General features: G+C 35.4%; 1 protein-coding gene across 2 annotated transcripts in view; it reads right to left on the bottom strand.

Moving 5' to 3' along the window:
- LOC140742944 (serine/threonine-protein phosphatase 2A 56 kDa regulatory subunit gamma isoform) overlaps positions 1-24,943 on the bottom strand; it is an 85,325-nt gene that overhangs the window by 49,962 nt on the left and 10,420 nt on the right. The window contains exons 1-2 of one of the 2 annotated variants that reach the window (XM_073074028.1): positions 19,470-20,133; positions 10,031-10,211 (exon numbers count right to left, since the gene is read on the bottom strand). In XM_073074028.1, coding sequence (XP_072930129.1) covers positions 10,031-10,211; positions 19,470-19,598 — 310 coding nt within the window. In that variant the 5' untranslated portion in view covers positions 19,599-20,133. Of the gene's footprint in view, positions 1-10,030; positions 10,212-19,469; positions 20,134-24,943 lie in introns of those variants that run through there. The other variant, XM_073074030.1, reaches the window with a different exon arrangement.

Below are 24,943 nucleotides of genomic sequence, written 5' to 3'. Positions count from 1 at the left end.
GAGGCGTTGTTCAGATTCTTATTAAGTCAAAATCAACCTGTGATCATTAAGAACAATGTTATAAGTGCGAGCAATCTTAATGCCGTACGTATAATCTGCCGTAGCGTGAAAACAATTGAGTAGGACTATTTTCTCCGGTATTAGATGAAATTAATGCTATTCGTACACTGTAAAGGGGAAGTTGGGACTTACAAATCCTCAATAACCAAAATATTTTTTTCCAATAGGGTACTTTAGTTTCTAGTTGATGTTTATACCAGACGAGCTCTTGCCCGCGGCTTCGCTCACGTTACGAAGTAATATTTTCATCCCCTTTTTTATCCCCTTGGGGGTAAAATTGATCAAAATCCTTTCTTAGCGGATGCCTACGTCATAACATCTACCTGCGTGCCAAATTTCAGCCCGATCCGTCCAGTGGTTTGGGCTGTGCGTTGATAGATCACTATGTCAGTTAGTCCTTTGAATTATATTTATTTAGATGTTATAACAGTAAAATAACTTATTTATCCAGAATTTTTCAACCCCATTCGTGAAGTCGTGACATACGTACTCGTATTCATGATAATTCTAGTGTTTTTCATATGAAATATAAATCAGCTTCTTCTGTATAGAAGAAGCTGATTTATTTGTAACGAACTTAAATACAATGTTCATTTGAAGACGTCTATTAAATAATATAAACAATTAAAGCAGCTGATACAGGCGACCTTGCAATTACATTATTGTCATAATTATGTTATTGTTCGTCAACGTTTCCTCTTGTTATTGTTACAATATCCTCAATATAAATACAAACATTACAGTTCATATTGCCGAATTTGATGAATATTCAAACTTATTTCTTAATTTCGAAAACGTCTATTAAATGTACTTCATTTTAAGTAATTTATTTCTGTATCAATATAAACATAATCTTATAATACTGTAACTATTAAAATAAGTATTGTAGCAAATAAAACAGAAACAAATAAAATTAAACATTGAATACTGTAGATGTGTGGGAAACTTTATGGAGTGTACCTACATATAACGTTGTTTTATTAACCACACCGGAAGTCAAAGCTAAGAGAAAGCTAAGAAATACAGAAACTGTTGATATCTTAAACGAATACCAAGACAATACCTTGACATATAAGGGATTTGCTGCCCTAATGAGGAATTAGCGCTCTGAAAGTGAGATGTTTGAGCAAATTCAATCTTTATGCGACCATTCTTAAAATCTTACAATATACCTATAAATGTTATAAATGGCTTGAACAATAATGAAAACATGCGTATAGATTCCACATTACATCATAATCAATTCGTTAGTATTCTTTTGCTGGTCGTGGGTCTGGAGGTGAGTTAAGGTAAGAGCCCAGTGCGCTGACCAAATGCTTATGGTTAATTTTAAACACATTCTAAAATGTTACGAAAAAAAGATTAAAAGATATTAATATTATTTACAATTAAAATCTTTTACGTAAGTTGTAAGTCGTTGTAAGTCGGCATGCCTTGAATTTGAATTCGGACCTCCAGAGCGAAACGGCAAAATTCTTACGTTTCAGGATTCTGCAGGTATTTCAAACATTTCTCGGCGAACATTTAATTGTAAGAGTTTGAAACAAAGGAGCCTTCAGATGCAGACGTGGGTAAAATCTTAAAACTAAGGGCCCTGGCAGACATACTACTTTTAGCATCACCGATCGACGAGTTACATGCTTTTTGGAAGCTTGATGAGCGTCGGTCGCGGTACGTCTGGACGCTCGATACAGTGACTAACACGAAGAACATTAATACAGCTGCTATAAACGCATTTTCGATACCGCGACCGAACCGACCTAGGTTCGAATCCTAGACACGCACCTCTAATTTTTCAAAGATAAGTGCTTTTTAAAAATTAATCGTGTAATACGGAAACATCACGAGGACACCTTTACGCCTTGAGTTATTTAAAAAAAAGCGCTCAAAAGTAAAGTCTACATTAGTGTAAGCGACAATTCGCATTTGGTCAGCGCGGTGGACTATGGTCTAAACCCCTCTCACTCTGAGAGGAAACCCATCCCTAGCAGTGGGACAGAAATGGGTTGACGACGATAGAACGGAGCGAGTCGCCAAAACGTGATGCAGCAGCTATGCAATCGCCAAACCGCGAACCGCCGATGCTAACCGTGGCATGTCTGCTAAAGCCGTTAAATCCACCGAGCGTCCAAGGCCGCCACGGGAAATTAAGAACGGATTAGCAGTCTACTGATGAAATTAGTCTCTATTAGAGGTAAAGTGCTGACGACCTTTGGCTAATTAAAACAGTTGACGACCTAATCTGTAGTCATAGCGCGAATGTCATTTTTGTTATAAAAGTTGATAAATTTATTACCGACGCTAACGTTCAGCTTCTTCTAGGAATTAACTAATTGTATTTAGTTTTTATTTTGTGTTATATTGTAAGATATGTACGTTACTCATAGCGGAAAGATTTTCATTGAGAACTGTGTAATCATAACACAAAACTTCGGTTGTATAGAAGCAGATGTAAATAATCTTCGAACGTTACTTTTACTTTCCAGTCTAATACATATGTATTATTACGTTTGCAAAGCATACGTATAGTAAATACATAATTATGAACATTCTAATAGATGTTAATTTTATGAGATGTAACTATATAATAAAAATAATCATTTGCCTATGTTATAATTTATGGAAACTGTAATTATATCACTACGCTATTCCCGTAATGTATTATGCCATTGTATAATCCATTGATGAAGTTAAAGATAAAGCCGCGTTTTAATTATGATTTCCAGATAGTTAAAACAGGTGGAACAAAGAAGAGACGCAGGTAAACATATCAAAGGCCACGGCATTAGGTAAAACCGAGCTAAACGGCGAACATCTTACAAGGCTGGCCGTAATTAAGATAAGAGGCGAATTAGCAGCCTGTTGACGAAGTTAGGCCCGATTAGACGTGGAGTGGCGACGACCTTTGACCCGGTTTAAACTGGCTTGTTTGGAAATGGAGATGGTGTAGATGCGGATAAAAAAATGGCAGACAAAAAACAAGACAGACTAATCACACAAGCATCCTTCGGAGATGTTGCACAGGCTTTTTTGTCTTTAGGGAAGATTTAAGCCTCCGTGACTAATCAATCCTAAGTTAAATAAAATATCATAGGGGCGCCTGGAGAAAAAGTCTGATGATGAAAAATGATGATTGTGTCAGATGAAGAATACTCGCAAAATGGTGATTGATGGTGGTGAGTCACACTAGAAATTACTGTTAATAAATTATGCAATGACTCTATGTGCGTAAATAGTGTATTTATGAATCAAAATTAAATACCGATTACATGCAGTTCTTTTAACTACTTTTTACTTGATTCTTGGTATTTCTTGGTATCAAAAAATGATAATGATAATGTTGGATTGCATATCAAAATTCAAATTTCTCAGCAAAATATTAACATCAAACAACTGGTAAATATATGAAGAATACGAATAAGAATAAGAGATAAAATCTTTATACTTGCAAATTTAATTCCTTTAAAATATATACCGCAAAGGATACATTAGGTTACTTTCAATCAACTCACGGCTTTAGAGATAGCTGCAGTTATACAGTCAGGATTCCTTTATGAGCAGATATCTAGCGAATGTATTGAAATGGACACGAGATGTTCTACAAAAGAGCCACAGAGACTGTAAGAAGGTTTCAAAGGTACAGTTTCCCGGAGATTCGAGCTGGAAATCCAAGACTGCACGAGCCCGCACTTAATTAAGACGAGAGAAATGCATTAACGACGCCTTTATGAAGTTAATATTGCTGTTAGAAGGATACTGGATACTAGAATGGTTATATCATTGCTATATTTTAATTAGGGAAAATTTCACTGTTATGACATAAAAAGAAAATGCCAATTAAACATTTTACGCTGGAATTACTGTTTGTTTTTTTCGAATAACATTATTTTAACGAAATTGCTACCTGCAAAGGAGCTTTCACTCCACCGGATGGTAAGTGGACCATAGCGGCGCTTAACACTGTCTTTAGGTAGAAATAAGTGTGGCGGTGGCGGCTCCAGAGTCGACACAAAAGGTCCTATCACCTCAAAAGGTCATATTGGTCATACTGGAAATAAATATGTTTTTAGGTTCAAAAACGTTATTAGTAAGCAACCACACAGATTAACCTGTCGCGAGCTGGACTAAACAAACCACAACCGCAGTTTTACGTCACACCGTATCGAATATCAATACTGGGCGCTCGTTAGCGTACCTATATTGAATTGGACCCCTACAATACGAGTATATTTGACTCTACTTACCAAGGCGTTCCGTTCCAGCTTAGTCCTCAGGGGTAGCAGGGGCACGGGGGGACGGTAACTAATCTTATCTGGTGTTGATTACACATGTCCATGGGCAGCAGTAACCCCATACCATCATGTGGACTGCATGCTCGTCTGTTACTCCTATATATATAGTACATATAAAATTTAAAAAAATATATTGTTTCCTAATTGGTATGTATTTTGACCTCTCATGTTTTGAGGCCCAGAGCACAAAATATAAATTTGTGTCCAGAGTTCTAAATGTGCTTATTCTCAGCGTGATTGTCTATTGTGAAAAACCGTCTCATTTTAAAAAGACTGAAATGTTATGTAGTGGGGAAATGAGTCGGTTCATGTCGAGTAACGTTATAGTAATCATAAGTGAATATGGTATAGTCTTGAAAAATTTAGAAATGAAACCAAACAATACAAAGCTAGGCAAGAGATCGATCCAGAACTCAAGGATAGACATAACACACTTTGACACGAATAATTCTATTTTGTAAAATAGAAATACTTGAGTTAGCAGCAGTAGGTAGTAATTTCGGTTTCCAAGAAAGGCGACTGCCACCGACAAACGCGAAAAGATTTATTGCGACCAAATTGGCATTGTTTGTTTAAAGCTGTGTAATTTATTGCGATACCGAGACGTTCAAGAGGTAACGTGGAGGGTAAAAAAAAATAAAGAGAACTCCTTTTGAACACGGACCATGTAATCAATAACGGAGTACAGACAAAGTATGTACAATGAAGTAACAAATGGAAAACGCTTTTTGGTATTAAATCAGTCCTAAAAATCTTATATGACGCTACACATAGAACGTAGATTACGGGACTACGGGAGCAATACCGTCACAATTATATCTACTTTAAATCAATTATGTATATTTGTTATGATCTAAAAGTGCAGTAACATAGGGAGATTATAGTCATGAGATACGAACAGGTTTTTGAAAATTAATGTCCAGGAGCCGCAATGCATGTGTCACTCCTTGATAGACATCAAAGGCTTTAGGTATGCTCTTTTGCTGTTAAATAAAAATAGATCTCTGCAAGTGTTCCGCAATGTTACTACCCTAGCTAGATTCTAACACAGAACTAAACTTTAGGAGCTGAAAAGCGTAGGAAGCGGAACTGTGCTCAAGATAGCGCTATTTATAAGCACCTACTTTCAGTAAAGAGCTGAATGAGTACGTCAGAAGTATTTATTTCAAGTACGCACTTATATTATATAGCAACTGTACAGTGTATATTGTCACACAGTTGTATGTTTGTTTGAACTTTACATTCAAAGATTTGTTAAGTGAAAAAAAAAAATAGGATTAGGCTTATATGTGATCCGATATGTTTTAAACAGCCAAGACCGGTTTCTTACGTTTTATATTAATAATAGAACATTATATGCCCATTAAATTTCTGTTATTATTTACGATTTGCGACCACCGATATAATTATAATTATCCATATTGTGTTAAACAAACCACAGCAACGTTACTGCACCGTTGAGCATTAAAACTGTGGTATTTCCTCCTTATTTTCATTATAATGATATTTACATATTCAAAAGTGAACTAAAAGTAGGTAAACATTCACAAAATGTAGTGCAATCAGGCGGTCATTATTTTAGAGTAGAATGTTAGCACTTCATCAGAAAACCCTAGAATATCTTTGCAATATTAGTTTGTAGAGTATTTTTATTTTTATTTTAGAGTATTTCTCTACAAATAAGTACAAAGTTATAACGCCATCTAGCAGCTAGTTACAATAACGGTTATAGCAAAATAATTGGCCAAGTGCAAGTTAAGCCCGCATCTGGAGGGTTCCGTACAACCAAAAATTTCTTTTTAATTTCTAGTATTTACTATTATAGCAGCCATTAAAGTACAATTGTGAAAAATTGATCTATTTACCTATAACAGTTCAAAAGATACTTAGAAAAATATCGAATAGCAGTTTGTTGTATGGGGACCCCTTTATGTATATATATTTTTTTATTTTTAGTATTTGTTGTTATAGCGGCCACAGTTATGTATCCTCTATAAAAAAATCAAGTGTCTATTAAGTGTAAATCTATTGCGGTTCCAGGGATAGAGCCCTGTGACTGACAGCGAAGTCTTAGTAATAGGGTTCCGTTTTTACCCTTTTGGGTACGGAACACTAAAATCTCTACGAAAACATGTTTAGATATGCCAAAATTTGTGGCGATCGGTCAAATGGTGAACGAATCAGATACCAAACGAAATCCCGCCATGCAACGTGCCGGGGCTATGGAAAAACTGAGTTTAATAATAGCAATCATCATTACAGCCTCGTCACACGCTAATTGTATATTTTTCATTTTACATGCACCGTACAATGTCAAGTCAACATGCAATCATGTGGTGTTTCCACATTCCATACGTGCATCAGGTACATATGACTGAAAGTGCATGATATGAAACAGAAGACAAAGGATTGATGGACGGTTTTAATACCATCGATTTTCATGGATTTATGAATGTACATGGATTTATGGAAGATTTATTTAATTAATATTTTAATTTATCATTTTTTAATGATGAATCTATTTTCAACAGCACAATATTCTACGGATGCGGATAATCAGTAAAATTTGTCAACTAAACAATTATAAAATAGAAGAAACCGTGAACCAAAATTTTAAAGAACCTTGAATGAACCTATAAAAGAACTGATCTTCGAAAAGTGATGAAGTCACCAATCACTTAAAATAGACGAAATCCGTTCTACGATTCCAGAGACAGACAAATTGAAACACACGTTAAACTTATAATAAGTCTATTTGCGTCGGGAGTAAACAATGTAACCGAAATAACTAATGAATATAAAAGATAAGAAAACGAAATATGTTCGGATCATGTTATACCCACCTTCTGTTATAAAATGTCTTCTTTGCAAATCCTCCGTACCTATGCAAAAGTTAAGGGTAAAACGTGACCGAAATTGTTAAAAAAGTAAAACTTAAGCATTATCTGACGCAGCAAAAGATAAAATTAATTTTGTTACAAAATTAGGCAAGATTAATTTGTTTAATTTTACTCTTGTAGACGTATCTTCAAAGTTTCTACGGAATAAGCACCTACTTTTTATTACGTGTCAAATAACTATGATAACGTCACGGGCGTCGGCAGGACTATTTTCAGAGAGGTGCATTGCCGTTTGGGCCGTAGCATGTGCTATCAAAATGGTCTTTATACATCACTGGCTGACTAAGCTCGCCGAAGGCTCGGGCGGACCGTTGAACAAGGTCCATTGCTTTCATTTTAAAGTTGTCTATAAGTAAAAATACAATTTGTTAAGTAAATTTTGAACTCAAAGATACATCATACGTCATACGTTAATGCAATAATAATAATTGGCGAAAAATAAATAACTAAATGCAAAACGACAAGAATGAAACAACAAAACGAGTTGAGGATAGCAAGATGCCTGAAATCCTATTGTTTTACAAGAGAATCTCCGTAATTGTGAGATTTATGTGGCATGTTGATTTTCATCTTATGTTTGCACTCAGCGAGACACATTTGTGTCATGGTTGAGAAACTAAAATAAATGAATCCAATAATAATGCTTACGCAAGACCCACATTTCGCGTACCCATAATACCGCACATGTTTGTCGGTCGGACACCTTGTATTAAATTATCAAGGTAAATTAAATTATCAAGGTTTAACCTTGTTCCTTCGGGGTATACTATTACGTTATGATATAAGAACAAATTTGAATAATATGAACTTAACATATGAAAAACTCAAATATTTAATGCAACCCGTAGTGGATTTTTCGCCGTCGACTGAGGAGAAGGAAAGACGTAGATGCAGGATAGGTTATACGACTGTCAGATGTTATTCAACGTCCGAAAACTTTCACGCTTTAATGTTTTATAACAACATTAATGCTGAGTGGAAATGTAAGGGCATGATGTAACAGAGTTAAAGTTTGTTGAAGCCCTTCTGCGAGAACATAGCAAGACAACCACGATCACTTACACAGCGAATATTATTACTGATTACTTAAGAATTAAGCACGCTAAAATGTGCTTAATTTATAGGTACAGTAATGAGCATTTCTAGAGATAGCAACGTAGGATCAAATGGTAGATTTAAGTTTCTTGTTTTACAAGGAAAAATAAAAATATTTAAACGCTATTAATGAAATAGGACATGAATCATATAAAATACCAAACGATCACAAATAGTAAGATAGGAAAGATAGATACACTGAACCGACATTTATTGTAGAAAATGTTGATGATATTCAAGGTGATTAAAGACATCGTAACTATAAAATGGGTTGGTTTTTAAAAGTTTTGATCGTTTTTTTTTAACAAAACTGGTAAGTTCATTGAACCCATAAAAAGGCAGGTGACATGTGATCTTAATTATACAAACATAAGTAGTAAAGTTGCACGACGAATTTAGACTAGAAACGATACAACGAGTTCATTGGTACTATGAGATTATATAAAGTCAATATTTTACAGGTTTGGATCTCAAAAGAATGACAGGATATCGTACTCAGCAGAAATATAATTCCACAAGACACAAAAAGTATTGTAACATCAAATATAAGAATACTGATTTTTCAAGAAACGTATTCTTTGTACTAAATAAGCAGATGATGTTTCGAACTACGACGCCGACTAAATATCACTCATTTTAAGTCAGACAAATACTATCCTCGTAGGGTTATCCTATTTCCTGGCTTGTAATAAAACTAAAAAAGAGATAGTAACTAAACAATACCGGTACCAATCAATCATCTTAAAAGCCACCTAGCTAATTTTAAACTACTTAAGTAAACCTACCAGACTAAACTAAACAGGCAATAATATAAATGGTTTACACTGCTTGCTATTTTTGACACATCTTGTCCGGTAAAAGATTTGATTATATAATTCTAGCGATTATATATTCTAAACTCTCCGCATTGTCAAACCAACTCCTCCAATGGAGTGCTGATTTATTTTATTGCTTCTACAATTTGATAGAGTACTCTTGTTTTGGTAATCTATGCAGATTCGTACACATATTTCAATTTTATGTGACATCTGAGAGGAATTTGGTATATCAAATTTCCTTTTGTTTTTACTACCTTTTTTGTAAACGCAGAAAATATTGGATGGGAAATCCTGCAATTAAGGACAAGTTTTTTTATAATTATTCTCGAAAGGAAAACAACAACAACAATCAATAAAATGCAACACACGCCTGTATGTGATTTGTAACTCAGTAAGAACTTGTAGAACGACGGACGTGCTTTGGAATCGAAATCAGGGAAAGACCAAGTCGTTTCAAGTTAAGAAGTTATATTCGAGTTGAAAATACGCTCGAAGCCGAGTTGCCAAAGTTGTGAGTTCACAAAAAAGTCATATGAATTTTAATTTCTTTGATTTTATTTATTAAAGCGACGCTGTGTCGTGACTTTAGTAGATTTGCAATGTTAATCGTATGTTAAACTTGATAATATATATTCATTGGAAGATCTAATTTTAAAGATATCTTCACTATTAGCAGTAGTTTACTGTCCTCCATATTAGCACATATTATTTAAGGAAGTAATTCTCTTTACTACTCTTTCACTTATAAATTATATCAAGTTTGTGTAAATTCAATCAAAAAAATGTTTTTTTTTTTTTTTGGTCACGGTATTATTGCCCATAATTTTTCCTCAAAACACCGCATATTGTTTTCTAGAGTTCTTACCTTTGATCGGCGGTAGCTTGACCAGCTCCTGATTGTGATTGTGTACGTTGAACCGACTGGAGCCATGCCTTCTGGGCTGGCCGTTCCACCCTGGCGGTCGCGGACCATCTGCCGACCGGGGTACTATTGGTGCTGGGGGAGGAGGACGCGTTCCCACTGGGGGCACTTTTTCTGGACGGCTCTGTGAACAACGGAATCTAGGGTTACTAATCTTAGGGTTTATATATTTCCAATTCAATTGCAACATGCGCGTGAGTGTGGGTGCGCGTATACATGTGGACATCAAAGTATCTTTATGTCATCGTTAGCATTTAATACATTTTTATCGTATCTCGTGAGAACTTCACTCGACAGTAGCAAAAAATATTTAAAATTTTGCAATGTGATATTGCCAAATTCTTTTCTTGTTGTCTTTGTTGTACAAAATTCCGGAATATATTTAAAACTTTCACGCATGACTAACAAAGGAGAATGAACTTTTATATATTATACAATATAATACAATACATACATATAATACCCGTACAATACAAGTATGTAAATTATATTTAACTTATGTAATATCACATGTACCATATGTAATCTTTACAATTATTAGCAATATAAATACAGATACAACTATGCAATATTCTTCGGAAGTCGGCGGAATATTAAAATATCCTCAAAAATGTATAGCTGTACTTTCATGCAATACTACTGTCAAAACCAGTTCACCCGTTTCAAAGATTATACTGAACGGACATATAAAGTTTATAAATCAACTTTTTAAATTTTATTTTGAAACAGATGGACATAATATAAACTTGAATTATTTACATATACCTACACAATGCACAAATTACACTGTAGAGATTTTTCTAAATAACTTCTTTGGAGGAAGGGCAGAAACTAACAGATTTATATATATCATAATTGTTCAGCTTCCCAAGCTGGATCAAAAAGAGAAACACAGCAGTACCTAATACAAATTACACTTTTGGCCTAGATTTTGCATATTAGTACAGATAAGATTAGAAAAGAACCCAATTAAATGAACACTTTCTACTCAAATTAAATTTAATTAAAATCGAAATAGAAAGTTATTAATACAAATTAAAATATGAATTAGTTAAACTCATAACATCGCCAAAAATAGCCGGCGGCATATAATAAACATTTTTATTATATGGCGGAGAACATAATTACGATGAAAAAATAAATTATTCATCGAATACCAAAGAAGTTCAAGACAACTGTCATTAAGATAATTCATTATAGCAATATTCAATAGCTTCCGTGAAGTTCCATGTAATTGGAATTATTAAAAGGGATTTAATAATTAACCTTGAACTTTTTATTTAAGGCGCCATACTGACTTGGAGGAGCAACATAATAATGAAGATGTACCATTACATTTATAAGGGCGAGGAGATAGGTAAAAATATAGCTAAGATGGAAGACAGAACCGTGCTCGTGCAAATGCAGTAAATCTTACACTTATCTCGGAAGCAATCTCCGAAGTAGCGAAGACGCAAATGAGCCGAGCGACATAACGGATGTGCGGGGATTGAGAGCACATAGCTACGGTTTCTAGATGGAACAAGGGATTCTGTAGATATGCAATCGTGTTGGAATCCTATAGATTTACTCTTAGTTATAACATTTACATCTTTAAAAATTGTGTACTCGAATTCTTATTCTTATTTATATGACATGAAAACAGGTTAATTTGAAATAGGGATCGTGGTCTGTCTTTTTATAAGGGCTAAGTTTGAATTGTAACAATTCTCTTCTAACTAAAGAACAAATAGATTGGCTCTGTCCGTAACGTCCCTTACGTTCACTTAGCTTATAGGATTAGGATTAGTTCCGGCTTAGCACGCCTTAAGTAAAATGTTTCTGTTTGCTTCTTAAATACGCTTATTTTTCTTTTGTCGTTTTGGAATTACACGTCACATTTTTTACGACGAATGCCTTGGAAAGTTGTTCCTATCCTCTTTAAATCTGAACTTACTTTTTTTAACAGCATCATAGATTATTTCAATGCAACGGAAGTAATTAAACCCATTCAATTGAACTACGATAGGATAAGTGTTGTCCAGATGTTAAGCTCATTCATGTAATTGGATCCATAGACAAGGGTCCCGGGTTTAATTTCCAAGCGGAACAAGCAATTGAACGCTAGCCAAGCGACAGTGTATTGAGGCAGAATGTTCGGACTATACAATTTCTTAAGGACAAACGAAGATCATTCATATATCTTGATCAGTCGTGTGGTGCGCAAAATTTTTATTTAACGATCAAAGAAAAGCACCGACGACATTAACGCTTGTAAAATTTATTACATTTATTCAAGTCGATTAATTGGTTTTAACATAATACCTAATATTGAGGACACAAACAATAAATAAACCTCACATTACTCCTCACATAAACATTAAGGCTCACATTATGAAAATATGAATAAATATCTCTAAAAATGTTAGGATTCTTTATATCATCATACAAAAAATCTTACTAGAAGCTTCAGTTTATCGTGGAATACTGGAAAATATTACTGACATAAATCAAACTTAGATATCAGCTATCAGCATAATAAAAGAATTAACAAAACAAATTTAGATTACTAAAGTAACCAAAGACAAAAATATCGTTAGAATCAAAAAGATGAATGACTTTAAATAAATCTTACTTATCTAAACAACAACTAAAAACGAAAATGGAAAATAAAATAACGTTTAACAACTATCTCCTTCTCTAGTAGGTGACGAAACTCGAGTTCCTAAGGCAGAAGCGTATTTGATCGAGCAACACAGTCAGAGCAAATAACACGTGACATAATTGCACGTGCAATTTGTTCCCGACTTATACAGAAGAGAGACTTCAAAGCACTTTGAAACAGGTGAAAAGTGGTCTAACTGGGTCACGCGGGCGCACGCCGTGTGTAGGGAATAGGCATGTCAATGTCAATGATACGCGGCTGACAGGAGCCACTTGGACGGCATTAATGACTGTATTTTTAGACATCGTTAGATGAACTACTGGAATTCAAACTCGTCACGTTGAGTCAACGTTAAATTGACATGTTTGTATGGTAACTTGCTAAACTACATCATGTAACTTTTTCAAAGAAATCTGTGATTTTTTTGTAGGAAGGACTTGTCAAAGCATTTGTAAGTTTTTCGAAAGAATTATTAGAAAGAAGAAATATGTAACTAAAAATATGAAGGCTAAAAACTATATTACCCTCCAAAATAGGGTATGGGTTTAGTCCTTAATGAAACATTTTGACATCATTAAGGATTCATGTGCTATGTGTATCGATGGGCTTCAGCGATCCCTTCGCATCACTGTGCCATAATCGGCTACTAAACTATAAATTTAATTATTACTACGTTCACTTAGCAATCCATATATTATTTATCATTTATTTCACAAGTTATCGTTTCGTAAAACCAGTATGTATAGAATTCAACTATATTTTTAGAAATACCTATTTAACTTCTTTAAAGTAAACAACCTTGAGTCGAGTTCTTTGTGGGAAATCCCAAATAAATCATACATGCAAATCAGGTTATTTCAATAACACACGCTAATCTATTTAGCGGTAATGGCACATGAGCGTGATCAATTTTTGAACTGGTATCAACCAGGCTTAGTGATACGATACAATGTGTTTGTAACGTTTATGATGGAAGTAAATATCCATGATAATAGAATAGTGATAGCCTAAACCCTAGCATATTTGAAATTTAGGATTTGAATTCAAATCACGTATCGCTGATTTTTCGAAACGTATTACAAATATCGTTTTCTTTAACGGTGGAGAAAATATGAGCAAATGTTACGTACAAAATTTTCCATATTTGTCTGTGATTGATGTCTAATAATAATTCGCATTTGTATAGGGTGCCGGATTATGGCTTCCACGTGTCTGATTCTGAGAGGAAACCTACGCGTAAGGCGGTTGTGTATTACATCGAGACTCGTGTAAAAGTTATTTAAGTATACAGAATACGAGGCATTTAATTTAGTCTTCAGGGGAAACAACACGATGATTACTATAAATCTGTACTTAACCACTTAACATACACTGCGGGCAGTGACCAATAAAATGAGTACCTATATATTTTTTTATATACAGGTATAACCAATTCCTTATCCGCAAATACAGAGCACCTACGAAAAATCACGTAATAGACGCTTGGACTTGTCAAGGCTGTTAAAGCACTAAAACTGACACGGCAATCAATACTCCGAGCAATTTACTGATCAATTAGCACACCGCTTTACTGGGTACTTGTTGAACAAGCCCGTCCAAGGTTATAGCAAGGCGCCTTACAAAGAAGCCACAAAACAAATTACCATATGAAACAGTGTAACTTTAATACCATATTCGTCTTGTACACGGAAACAAAGAATTATTATGAGACCGTGTCGCTTAAGGTGGGTACAGACTGCTGTAACATAACTTGCAATATACCACGCTGTGAAAGAATTTGCCGTCTACATTGTCGGAATGTATCATGCAATGTAACAGAATTCCCAGAGTGTAGACGCTTTACGAGCACGAACTGTGCACACTACGCGAACAGAGCATTTCAACTCGCGCGCGCCGCGATCCGGCATTTGTCGGTTTGTTCGGGCATCAAGAATCTTCGTCGTTAATATTTGATCGTCACGATCCATTCATTTCGGTGTTCTCGACACACTGAGCTATGTTCGCCGCGAGCATGCTGGAAACAGATGCGAGGGGGTATATGTTTAGTTCGTGCGCGCGCTGCGTCCACACTCATGAAATGGTCCTTTCATGTTACATTGCATGATATGTTACAACAGTCTGTACCCACCTTTAGATTGTTCGCACGCGGATATGTTAATGTTCAGACTGGGCGACCGAGTTCGTTGTTTAAAGTCATGTAATAATTAATTTCCAATAATATATATTTAAATACTTATTCATCTGTATATTTTACATAAATCTAATGTGAAGTACATTAGATTTATGTAAAATATACAGAATATTGCTACCATAATATATCACAATAGGTCAAAGTTGGTCGCAAAAACAACAGGGTAGTTTATCCTAACTACTATTACCAAATTACAACCACGCTAACAAAGCCATTTGTTTATTGAAGTTGACTTCGAGATGGCATGAGATAGTATTAATACAAAAATATTTTAATTATTTGATTGTAATCGTTTCTCTACATAATGTACCAAATTATGTTACATCGATAAGTTCGAATGACAAATATTGACAGAATTATTGGGTGCCGAATAAGATGGTAAAAATGATCGTACGTTCAAAATTATTAGATTTGGGTAACGGGCAATCTACCTGACTCTAAAGTTGCTATTGCTACAATCCAAGAACATCAAAGTTAGAAGACTCCCACTTGAAGCTCACAAATGTACTACGCCTGAACACCTACGGGTATGCACAACACCGATAGTCGACGAATAAGCTACTTTTCGGGACCTTAATACAACGATCAATTGAACACCGGTCGTAACTACTTCTGGAAACCCGATGTAACAGAATACGAACAACGCGATGCAGTACCAATGCAACTAATACAACAAGCGTTGTCGATAACGCGACTGACCGCACCAAGTCATCATGATGGTACAACATCGATGCAATCGTCAAAACGCGAATCACCAATGTTAAATCAGCTAAGCTAGTCTACTAGGGCTGTAACTTAGAACAGCGTACGTAAGCATCGCTTTTCAAACCAGGACACAGCGCAACCCTGGTCTGCCTCTTGGCGGTGGCTGAACACTAAAAATGGGTCAGTCGAAAGGGTACGTTGATACACACTTGGCTCGATGCTTCGGTGGCCCTATTCAAATTTGTTTATAGCGACATGAATATTTCTGTTATTTTAGTAACGTTTGACGCAAAGAAGGAATCTTTTTTCAACGTCATACCTACATACATCTACTACATTTGGATGCACGCCAAGTAACTTTAAAAGAGGTGAGAGTTATTAATTTGAATCTTATACAAATTTGGTTCGAATTGTAAACAAACATCGGAGAATGCAGTATTTTAGATAAGAAAGTTATTTGAAACCTCCATTACCTTACTTAAATCTCGATGCATAGATGACGCATCTTATATGACATAATCAAAGCTCACAATTTTTTGCCAGAAGGAAAAAGTAGTTTAGAATTCGCCGTTGTCTGACGAGCACATAGTGAAATCAACAATATTTATAGGCGTGGCTGAATATCCGATATTTTCGAGTAACGTCATACCCCAGATCTTTTTGTATTTTATAGAAGTAGCAAGCGTATGCATTCCAATTGATAGTATATGACATTTCTTGTATGGATATCTACAATGAACGTTCCCATGATGAAGGGCATGAAAACGAAGTTGGAAGGGCTGGCATAAATGTGTCTCCTTTACCACGCTTTGCAAACCAGAAGTCAGCAGCTTTAGCAGTAGAGATCTCCTGCCCCACCCTCTTTGACATGTAATAGTGTAGTTATTTTAGAAGACTATTTTGCTTACGTACCTACCTACGACGTATTCTATTCGCGGTGTGGAGTGACATGCGTCAAAACAATATGACAGAGCCAAAATTTGCCTATTTTAATGACATGCTATTTAAATCTTATTGCTTTAGGGTAATTAACCGGGCATCGTCCGGACATCCAATGCGTGAAGGCTAGTTAGACAATATTTTGGATTTTTCCCTTCACTACAATAATAATGTAAAGATTCAAATTTGTCGTCATTACTTCAAACCTCAAAATCATATGAAAAATGAAGTTTCACGTTTTACTAAAAATATTACACAAATTAATGAATAACCACACCCTAGTTTAAAAACGTATCAAACTATCGAATAAGTGTAGAATAAAACGTGTTTACATGAAACTACGCATACTACGCATTTAAATATCTCTGAGATAATAAAGGTAAATAGATTAGGTAATTTGTAATCAAAGCATGTGATGTTTAAACACACAATTGGATATTAACATCAACGCGACGCATAAAAATCTCAATAACGTCATCGGTAATAAAGTAATAAAATTAAAATCTAACGTCCCGTTATTTCCCTTGAGACGAAATTCATCTTGGACAAAGTCAACTCAGTCCACTTGAAGGGGTTTTAACTTTTAACGAATAAGTTTCTCACAAAATCTTCCCGGGTTTTGTTAGATTCTCTGATATGTTCCGGCAAGATCTCGTAAGGTTTTCTTACAGAATAAAGTGCTTCATCCTTTTAGCGACGCATTATTCTCATGATGCGTCAGTCCGGTCATTATAACGTACTTCTTCTATTGTGCAGTTTTGATGTTTCTTCTTCTTATGTATAGAGTACAACTATGAAGAGTATATGATTAAAGGATTATGTGCCTTATACTTTCTAGATTGCGATTTCGTAAATAAATAGGTAATTATATTCTAAAAAGTAGCTTTATTAGGCTTCCACTTCTTTCCTAGAAGTAGAAAAATAAAATATGCCAAACAACTTTTAGGCTGTTTGGTTAAACAAAATATAATTAGTGCTTCAAAACAAGCTATCAATATCATGATTTAAGCTCTTTTCGTAAAATTATAATACGGATTGAGGTCATCGTTGAGCATGCAAAAAAAATCTGAGATAAACCGGCCGAAAATGTCGAGATTTACCGTTACCTTGCTCATATTAAAGCTGGCGTTAAGAAAACAATCGCATTCATTGAATCGCAGTCGCATCACATTACTTTAAGATTCGCAAATTTAAGACACTACGACTCGACGAGAAGAGTCAATTGCGCTGACGATCGATACACATAATATAATCATCATCAACATTATTATTCCACTGCCGGGCACGGTTCTTCCCGGCGAATGACGTAGTTTTCCAGACCATAATTATTAATTATAGTAACTGCTTGTAGTATAGTATAAGGCACTCAGGGATACGGTAAAAGTTAACCACGTTTTTGAATTCAATTTAGGAGTATTCAATATAGGTACTGAGAGATCTACTATCTTTACCGCAAAAACAACATCTTGATGAAGTAAAGCGTCACTACTATACTTTTAACCTTATGAAGATCAATCGTTAGCTTTAACATCTGCATTCTGTAAGAGTATTTCCAGTGAAAACGTATATTAAAAAGATTCATAGTTTTCACTCACCAAAGCATCAGAAGCACGTGAAACCACTAAAAGCGAAACACAACAAAGCTCATAAATTTCAATTTCAAAGAAATCCTAAACATTTGCGAGAGATTTTTTCGGACAGATCAGCTGATGTTGAGTGCCGACTGGTGATAGTCCGTTCGTGAATTCCAGCAATTTGCAACGTCAAAGAATTGCAAATGTAGCACGTTACAAGTCTTTTATGAAGATTGACTCTCCTAAACGGTATACAGGTCAGAAGCAAGAGCAAAATTTACTTTTGCGCAAATTGCCGAGGATGTTGAATATTTATACGCTAAAACTTTTGTGAACGGAAGAGGAATTTATGCAATAGGATGAACGAGATAATTACATAACATTGCGAGCGATAAACTAATGAAATTAGAATTCTTCTTACATGGACTATTTTATAAATACGGTTTATTATTTATTACGGTTTATTTCTTATAACTACGGTTATTTGTTAACATATTATTATAAATGTATATACCTATATTGTAGATCGTGCTAAAAATGTTTGAATTTGAACACGACATCACTACCACTTATTTGGCCTGTCTTATTGCACTGCTGAGATCAGGTTTAAAGAGTGTGGTAATTGACGCAGATATAAAGTGTGTTGACATAGAGGTATTACTAGATGACCGAAGTATTTCTGTCCCTGTAGTACCGGGACCAGAATAGGGCTACGGTAACCCTTGCCTGTCGTAAGAGGCGACTAAAAGGGGCTTCCGGGGTTGCGGGCGGCAAGAGTGGGAGCTCAAACCGTCCAGCAAGCGACCCCGGGAAGGGCAGCGGTTTGTGTGGTCGCATATCGCTGTTATCACCAGGGGATGTGAGAGGAGCGTAAATTGCTCCCCCCAGGGCAGAGCCCGATAAAAGGGCATCGCGTTAGGAGGACTCCGGTTGTGTTCCGTTGGAGATCCCGGAGTTCTCCACCAAACGCTGAGGCCGGCCACCGGGGGGGTTTTAGTGTGGTAAAAATCCCACATAACCCGGCGTCACTCCCATGGCGTCGGGTACCTTTTGAAGGTTTCCCCCTCGTCAACAAAAAAAAAAAAAAAAAAAAAAACGTGACCGAAGTATTTATTAAAAAAAACCGACGAATACTGGCTGATATACAAAAAGTAGTTTAATTTGATGGGTTTATTTATCAGCATGATTTTTTTAACACGGATGGACAACGTTTACAAATGAATTATCTACATCCTATTTATAATCATAATATAGTAGAATCATCGTAAATTGAAACAATGGAGTTGTTAAATTAATTTTGTTAGTAATTTTATTATAATGATTCCTTACCGGAAGCATTCGTCGTCCTTGGATCAATGTTGACAGCGACTGTCTTGTCAGATTAGCTGAAGCTGCAGACACTAACATTTTGAACACTTTTACAACTGACGTCAAGTCTTCAGACACTAAAGGTCCCATTTATCTTACTTATATCCAGATTTATTGTACGAGCACTTTTGGTACGCACCGTTTGTTTTCACTTTGCGTCATAAGTTCATATTAAATTAACTATCAATCACATAATACACATTTTGAAGTGCATACTTACATTAGTCGATAATACCAAGTTTGTCGATGTCACAAACAATTTCACTAGTGAGGTTGCCAATGATTGAAAAGTCGCGGCAGTCACTTTTCTCGTTTTGACCAAATACGCGAACTTTCTCCTCGATATTGTGACTCGTGTGCACCGAGCGGCATCTCAACTAAAGCCCTGTACGCAACATCTATTCGCGAATACACCGGACGAAAGGAACAAACGATTTGTTGGACGTTAGATTTATGGAAAGACGTTATTTCGCGCGAACACAAAACTCGAATTTAGCGCTAGAAACATCAAAGATCGGGATAATTCGAATCATTTATAAACAAGTCTACATAACGCTAACAATAATAAACAACATCGAGAGACGTGGTGATCTTACAATTTCCGAGGCTTAAATGTACGCGACGGCATTACAGATGTTATCTGGCAACGGTGAGTGCCTACAGATTTACATCTCGAATGTAATCCACCACTAATAACTCTGTAACGAATGTTAAAATTTGTACGGCAACATTATCTTCAATATTTACGGCATACGGAAACTTGCGTTGACATCATTTGTGTCGTAAAATGCCGCTAAAATTATATGTAAAGGTGGTAGAACCCTTTGTGGTTCGACTCCGGCGGCACCACCGCCACACCTATTTCTACCTAATAACAGCAGTGTTAAGCGCTGCTGTGTTCCGGTTTGAAGGGTGTGGTAAGGGAGACAGACTTTTCCGAGGCGTTCCAGCTTAGTCCTCAGGGGTAGCGGCGCATCTGTGGCCGACCTCAGGTAGGAATATCTAATCCTATCTGGGGTTGATTACAGATGTCCATGGGCGGCAGTAGCCACTTACCATCAGATGGACTGCATGCTCGTCCGCTACTCTTATATTATATAAAATAAAAAAAAAAAAAAAAAAAAAAAAAAAAATATGTTACAGTGTCGCATTAAGTCATCTTTGCGCAAGATTTGCCTTGGATTAAAAATGTAATGGAATTGGTGTAAACAAAAACAGTATGTATATGACGAGGTTTGGGTTTATCTTACTAAATCTCGTTTTAATACGCTTGTTCCGGCAATCATATTCGTAATTTTCATTTAAAAAAATCTTCTTACAATTGTTGACATAACTGACTACAAGCATGAAATATTCACCCGTTATTAATAATCAATCAACTATTTTTACTCACTAAAGATCGACAATTGACAATTAGTTCATACTACAAATAAAAGTCAAATTTTGATTTTTAATAGGTAAAAATTGGATATATTGATTATTTTTAATAGCAGGCGTAAGAGGTGAGTTTAATATGAGATTGTTACATTATACATATTTAAAAAAATAATATGACTTCGTAAGTGTCTTCCACTTCCCTTCGTACATATTACATCCAAAAATCTATTTGATATTTAAAACTACAGTTTTAAAACATGTCTAAATTGCGATGATCCATAGACGAATTCATACGAAATATTATAGAACCACAATCGTTTTGTAATTTAAAATACTTTATACTATATTTCGTTTAACTGCATAAACCTAGATTAAGTTTTAACCTCTTTGACTCTTCTGAATAAAGAACTATAATTACGCGGAGTGTTAAAGTTCAACCCGATCACGTAATAACGGAATAATACCTTTTTCATACGTGAAGTTAATATCACTTGATGTCATTTACTGCGACCTTAGGTACATATGCACGTAGCATACGTTTTATATACATACATTTATACTCACAGTAGGTATCTACACAATGTTTAATTTGATGTACAGATATACATGCATACATTTTCCTACATACTTTTATATTCATAGTACCTACGAAATGTTAATTTTTATAAAACATTTCATTGTTTAATTACTTTTTAATTACAAGGATTTATTATAGAAAAAATAAGGAAGTGGACAGTAAAGATAACTGTTATGAATAATTTAAACATCTGCGAGGCATCAGCACCTCGATTACTAGAGACGACCTTTTGTTTTAGACATATGATGTAACGATATACCTACTCTCAACGGGGAATCATTCCCTTAAAATCATCAACCGCTAAAATGGTAGGTATTTTTAAATTATGTGAAATCTTTAGAAATTTTGTTATATATTATTGTACTAGTTCTATTACTTATCTCCACTTATTTGGTGTCTAAATCGGTACTTCGAATCTCAGGTGCATATCTCTGATTTTTATAAGTTGTGTATTAGAAATTAATTATCACTTGCTAAAACAATACGGAACACATCGTGACGAAACCTACACTCCCGAGGGTTCTTTAAAACCTAAACCTATCTGGCCCTGAGAGAAGTCTCGTGCCCAGCAGTAGGGTAGTAATTATTAGCGGGGCGGGTTGACGACCACAAGTACTTTTAATATAGGCAGTACAAATATACTCGCTAACAAGGTGAAACGTCTTCATTTATTCTTAGACGTCACGATAAAAATTCCCATTTGCTTTACAATAATATATGACACTGTATGATATATATATGATCAACTTGCAAATGCCCGTGACCGTATTCGTATAGTTAATGATATATCTAAGCGTTTCCTCAATTCATTATCTATGTATGTTTTCGGTCAAATATATATTATGGTACCTACACTAAACTGGATAGGAGCCCTAAGCGACTTAGACTTTTCGACTTCTAACTTCGAACCAATCTTTTCTTTTCATTTACCACGGGTTTTGGGCAAATGAGCAGAATTCAAAGCAATCGGATCGACTAAAGACACTTCATCAGTTAATAATCAACAACTTTCAACAACTACATTCAACAATGTCTAATATAAGGAAATTTCCACATGTCGATCGTTGGTAGATAAAACAATGGATAGATTGATAATTAATAACAGGCGTTACTACAATGATTTAAAAATCTGATCGTGTCAACGTTTCCTGAAGTAAATGTCATTGCGTTTTCTGCTTGAGCGTGCATTTATCTTACAATTATAATCGAGCCTTTAATTTGTATAATTGCTTGAATAATTTATATGGAAATATACCTTCCGTGAATGTCACTTTATTATCGTAGTGTTCACATTTTGTTTGAGTGTCGTTCAAAACAATGAAACCTTCAGCAAGAGCATGAAATCTCTCGATGTTAGCCGTATGTTTGCGCGTGTATTGTGGTTTGTTTTTCATGATACGACGGTAAATACATTTTATCAGAGGCGAATGGTAACGTCCTTCGTATATCATTTGTCGCTATATGACATCGTGTTCACACGTATGGTAGGGCTGTCTCTTCGTATGTCTTTCCAGGTTACGGGTGTCTTTCCACATGATATGTGCCAAGTAAGTAAGCTTTGGATTGCTTTATTTTCATTGCTTAGCTAAGTTATGCTTTTGAAATAGCCTGATACATTCCAAATATAATGATTTAGTCAACGGCAAATTAGTGTTTTAAGAGCGATGCCAATTATGGATTCAATTTACTTGCTTAAGTATATTTTTAGGTATTTTAATTAAAATTAGGTACGCATAGACCAATAAAACATAATCGTTATATTAAAAAAAATAAACAACAACAAAAAATAAAAGTAAAAGTATAAAATTTAGCAGTCCTGGCGGGTGACAGCCCTGGACTATACAAATACGACTGAGTAGAAAATCATGATATAATGACGAGATGGCAATGGCATCGATGTTGGGCGAATAAGCAAATAGGGTTGCCAGACCAGTTTAGTAATCTAGATCGATATAAAAGGCCAATAAAGTATTCCTTTATACTATTGGAAATTGACACTGTGCAATTCATTTAGATAAGGCCAGCGTAAAGTTTGCGTACAAATCGTAAAAGACTAGTTCTTTATAAACGAGATAGCGGTCTTTTAACATATTTTAGTAATTCATTAGTTGTTTAATTTGTTTCTTTATAAAATTAGAAAATAAGCGTGAAAATGTTATTGTTTTTGTCAAGGAATTAAATTACAGAATTTTTATTACTGATAGGTAACGGGTTGGTTCCAAGTTTCCATTTAAAGTATGACAGCGATTTTTTTAAATCAATCAGGCATGAATCAAACTTTAAAGATAGTTTAAACTGCGGGTTCCAGCGTCACACCTATTTCTAGCGTGAAGCAGCTTTTCGGTGGAAAGATGTGAGATGGTGGGAAGCCCAAACCTTAAGATCTGAAATCTGATTCTTATCTGAGATCGACTTAAGGTGGAACTTGTACAGGTGAACCACTTGCTATCAAGTGGACTGCAAGCTGGTATGGCTGTGAAGCTGTAACGCACGGTAAGCTGGTGAAGATGGTAGAACCATTTGTGGTTCGATTCCGGCGGCACCACCGCCACACCTATTTCTACCTAATAACAGCAGTATTAGGCGCATCTGTGGCCGACCTCAGGTAGAAATATCTAATCCTGTCTGGGGTTGATTACAGGTGTCCATGGGCGGCAGTAGCCAATTACTGCATGCTCGTCTGCTACTCCTATATAATAAAAAAAAAGCTCTTTTGCTACTCGGATCCTATTCAAAAAAAATCTCCCGACCGTGCACGACGCAATTTTACCTTACAGAACGCCGACCTACCTATTTTTCTATTCATCCCTACTATAACTCCTCACCTAAAGATTGTGTCTGGAAGAAATCGCTGGTCAGCGATAAGACCGCCTTTTGTATTGTTTGTTATCCTTTTGTATTATTAGTTATTTATTTTTATATGTATTTTCTTTTATTGGGTTACAATAAAGACTATTGATTTGATTTGATTTCATCGCTAAACTATACACCGCCGCGACGTTACGCGCGTTTCATTTTCTCAGTTAAATTCCTACAACAACTACTGCAGAAACACGGTAACCCTGATCGCGCCACCAAACTAATAAACGCTTAGCGAGAACGTAATGACAGAATAATATCTGTTTTGTATATACATTTAGGACCACCTGCGCTGTCATCGACGCCCCATTTGGAGCAGCATTGATATGTTTTGTCAGTATTTATCGATACAATATGCGAACGGAGGTTGAAATTACGCGTATTAAACAACTAATCGATATTTAAAGCATCGACCTTGTCAAAAGAATTATTTTCGGAAATACATATATTGGCGATATAAATACGGCTAGTTATTATGTTAACAGAGGTTGGATTAACGACTATTGAGGAACTAATCGATATTTCGAAGCATGAAACGCTAAATGAATTATTTTCGGAAACATACGACATAGATACTACTAACAGTGGCTGATTTTAAGAATAGGATTCGACATGTTGCTCA

Source organism: Epargyreus clarus, unplaced genomic scaffold (genome assembly GCF_041222505.1).
Source record: "Epargyreus clarus isolate Ecla_fem2 unplaced genomic scaffold, WU_Ecla_fem_2.2 ptg000006l, whole genome shotgun sequence".
Classification (NCBI taxonomy): Eukaryota; Metazoa; Arthropoda; class Insecta; order Lepidoptera; family Hesperiidae; genus Epargyreus; species Epargyreus clarus.
The sequence above is the reverse complement of the archived record's forward strand: the minus strand, read 5'-3'. Positions and strand labels throughout refer to the sequence as shown.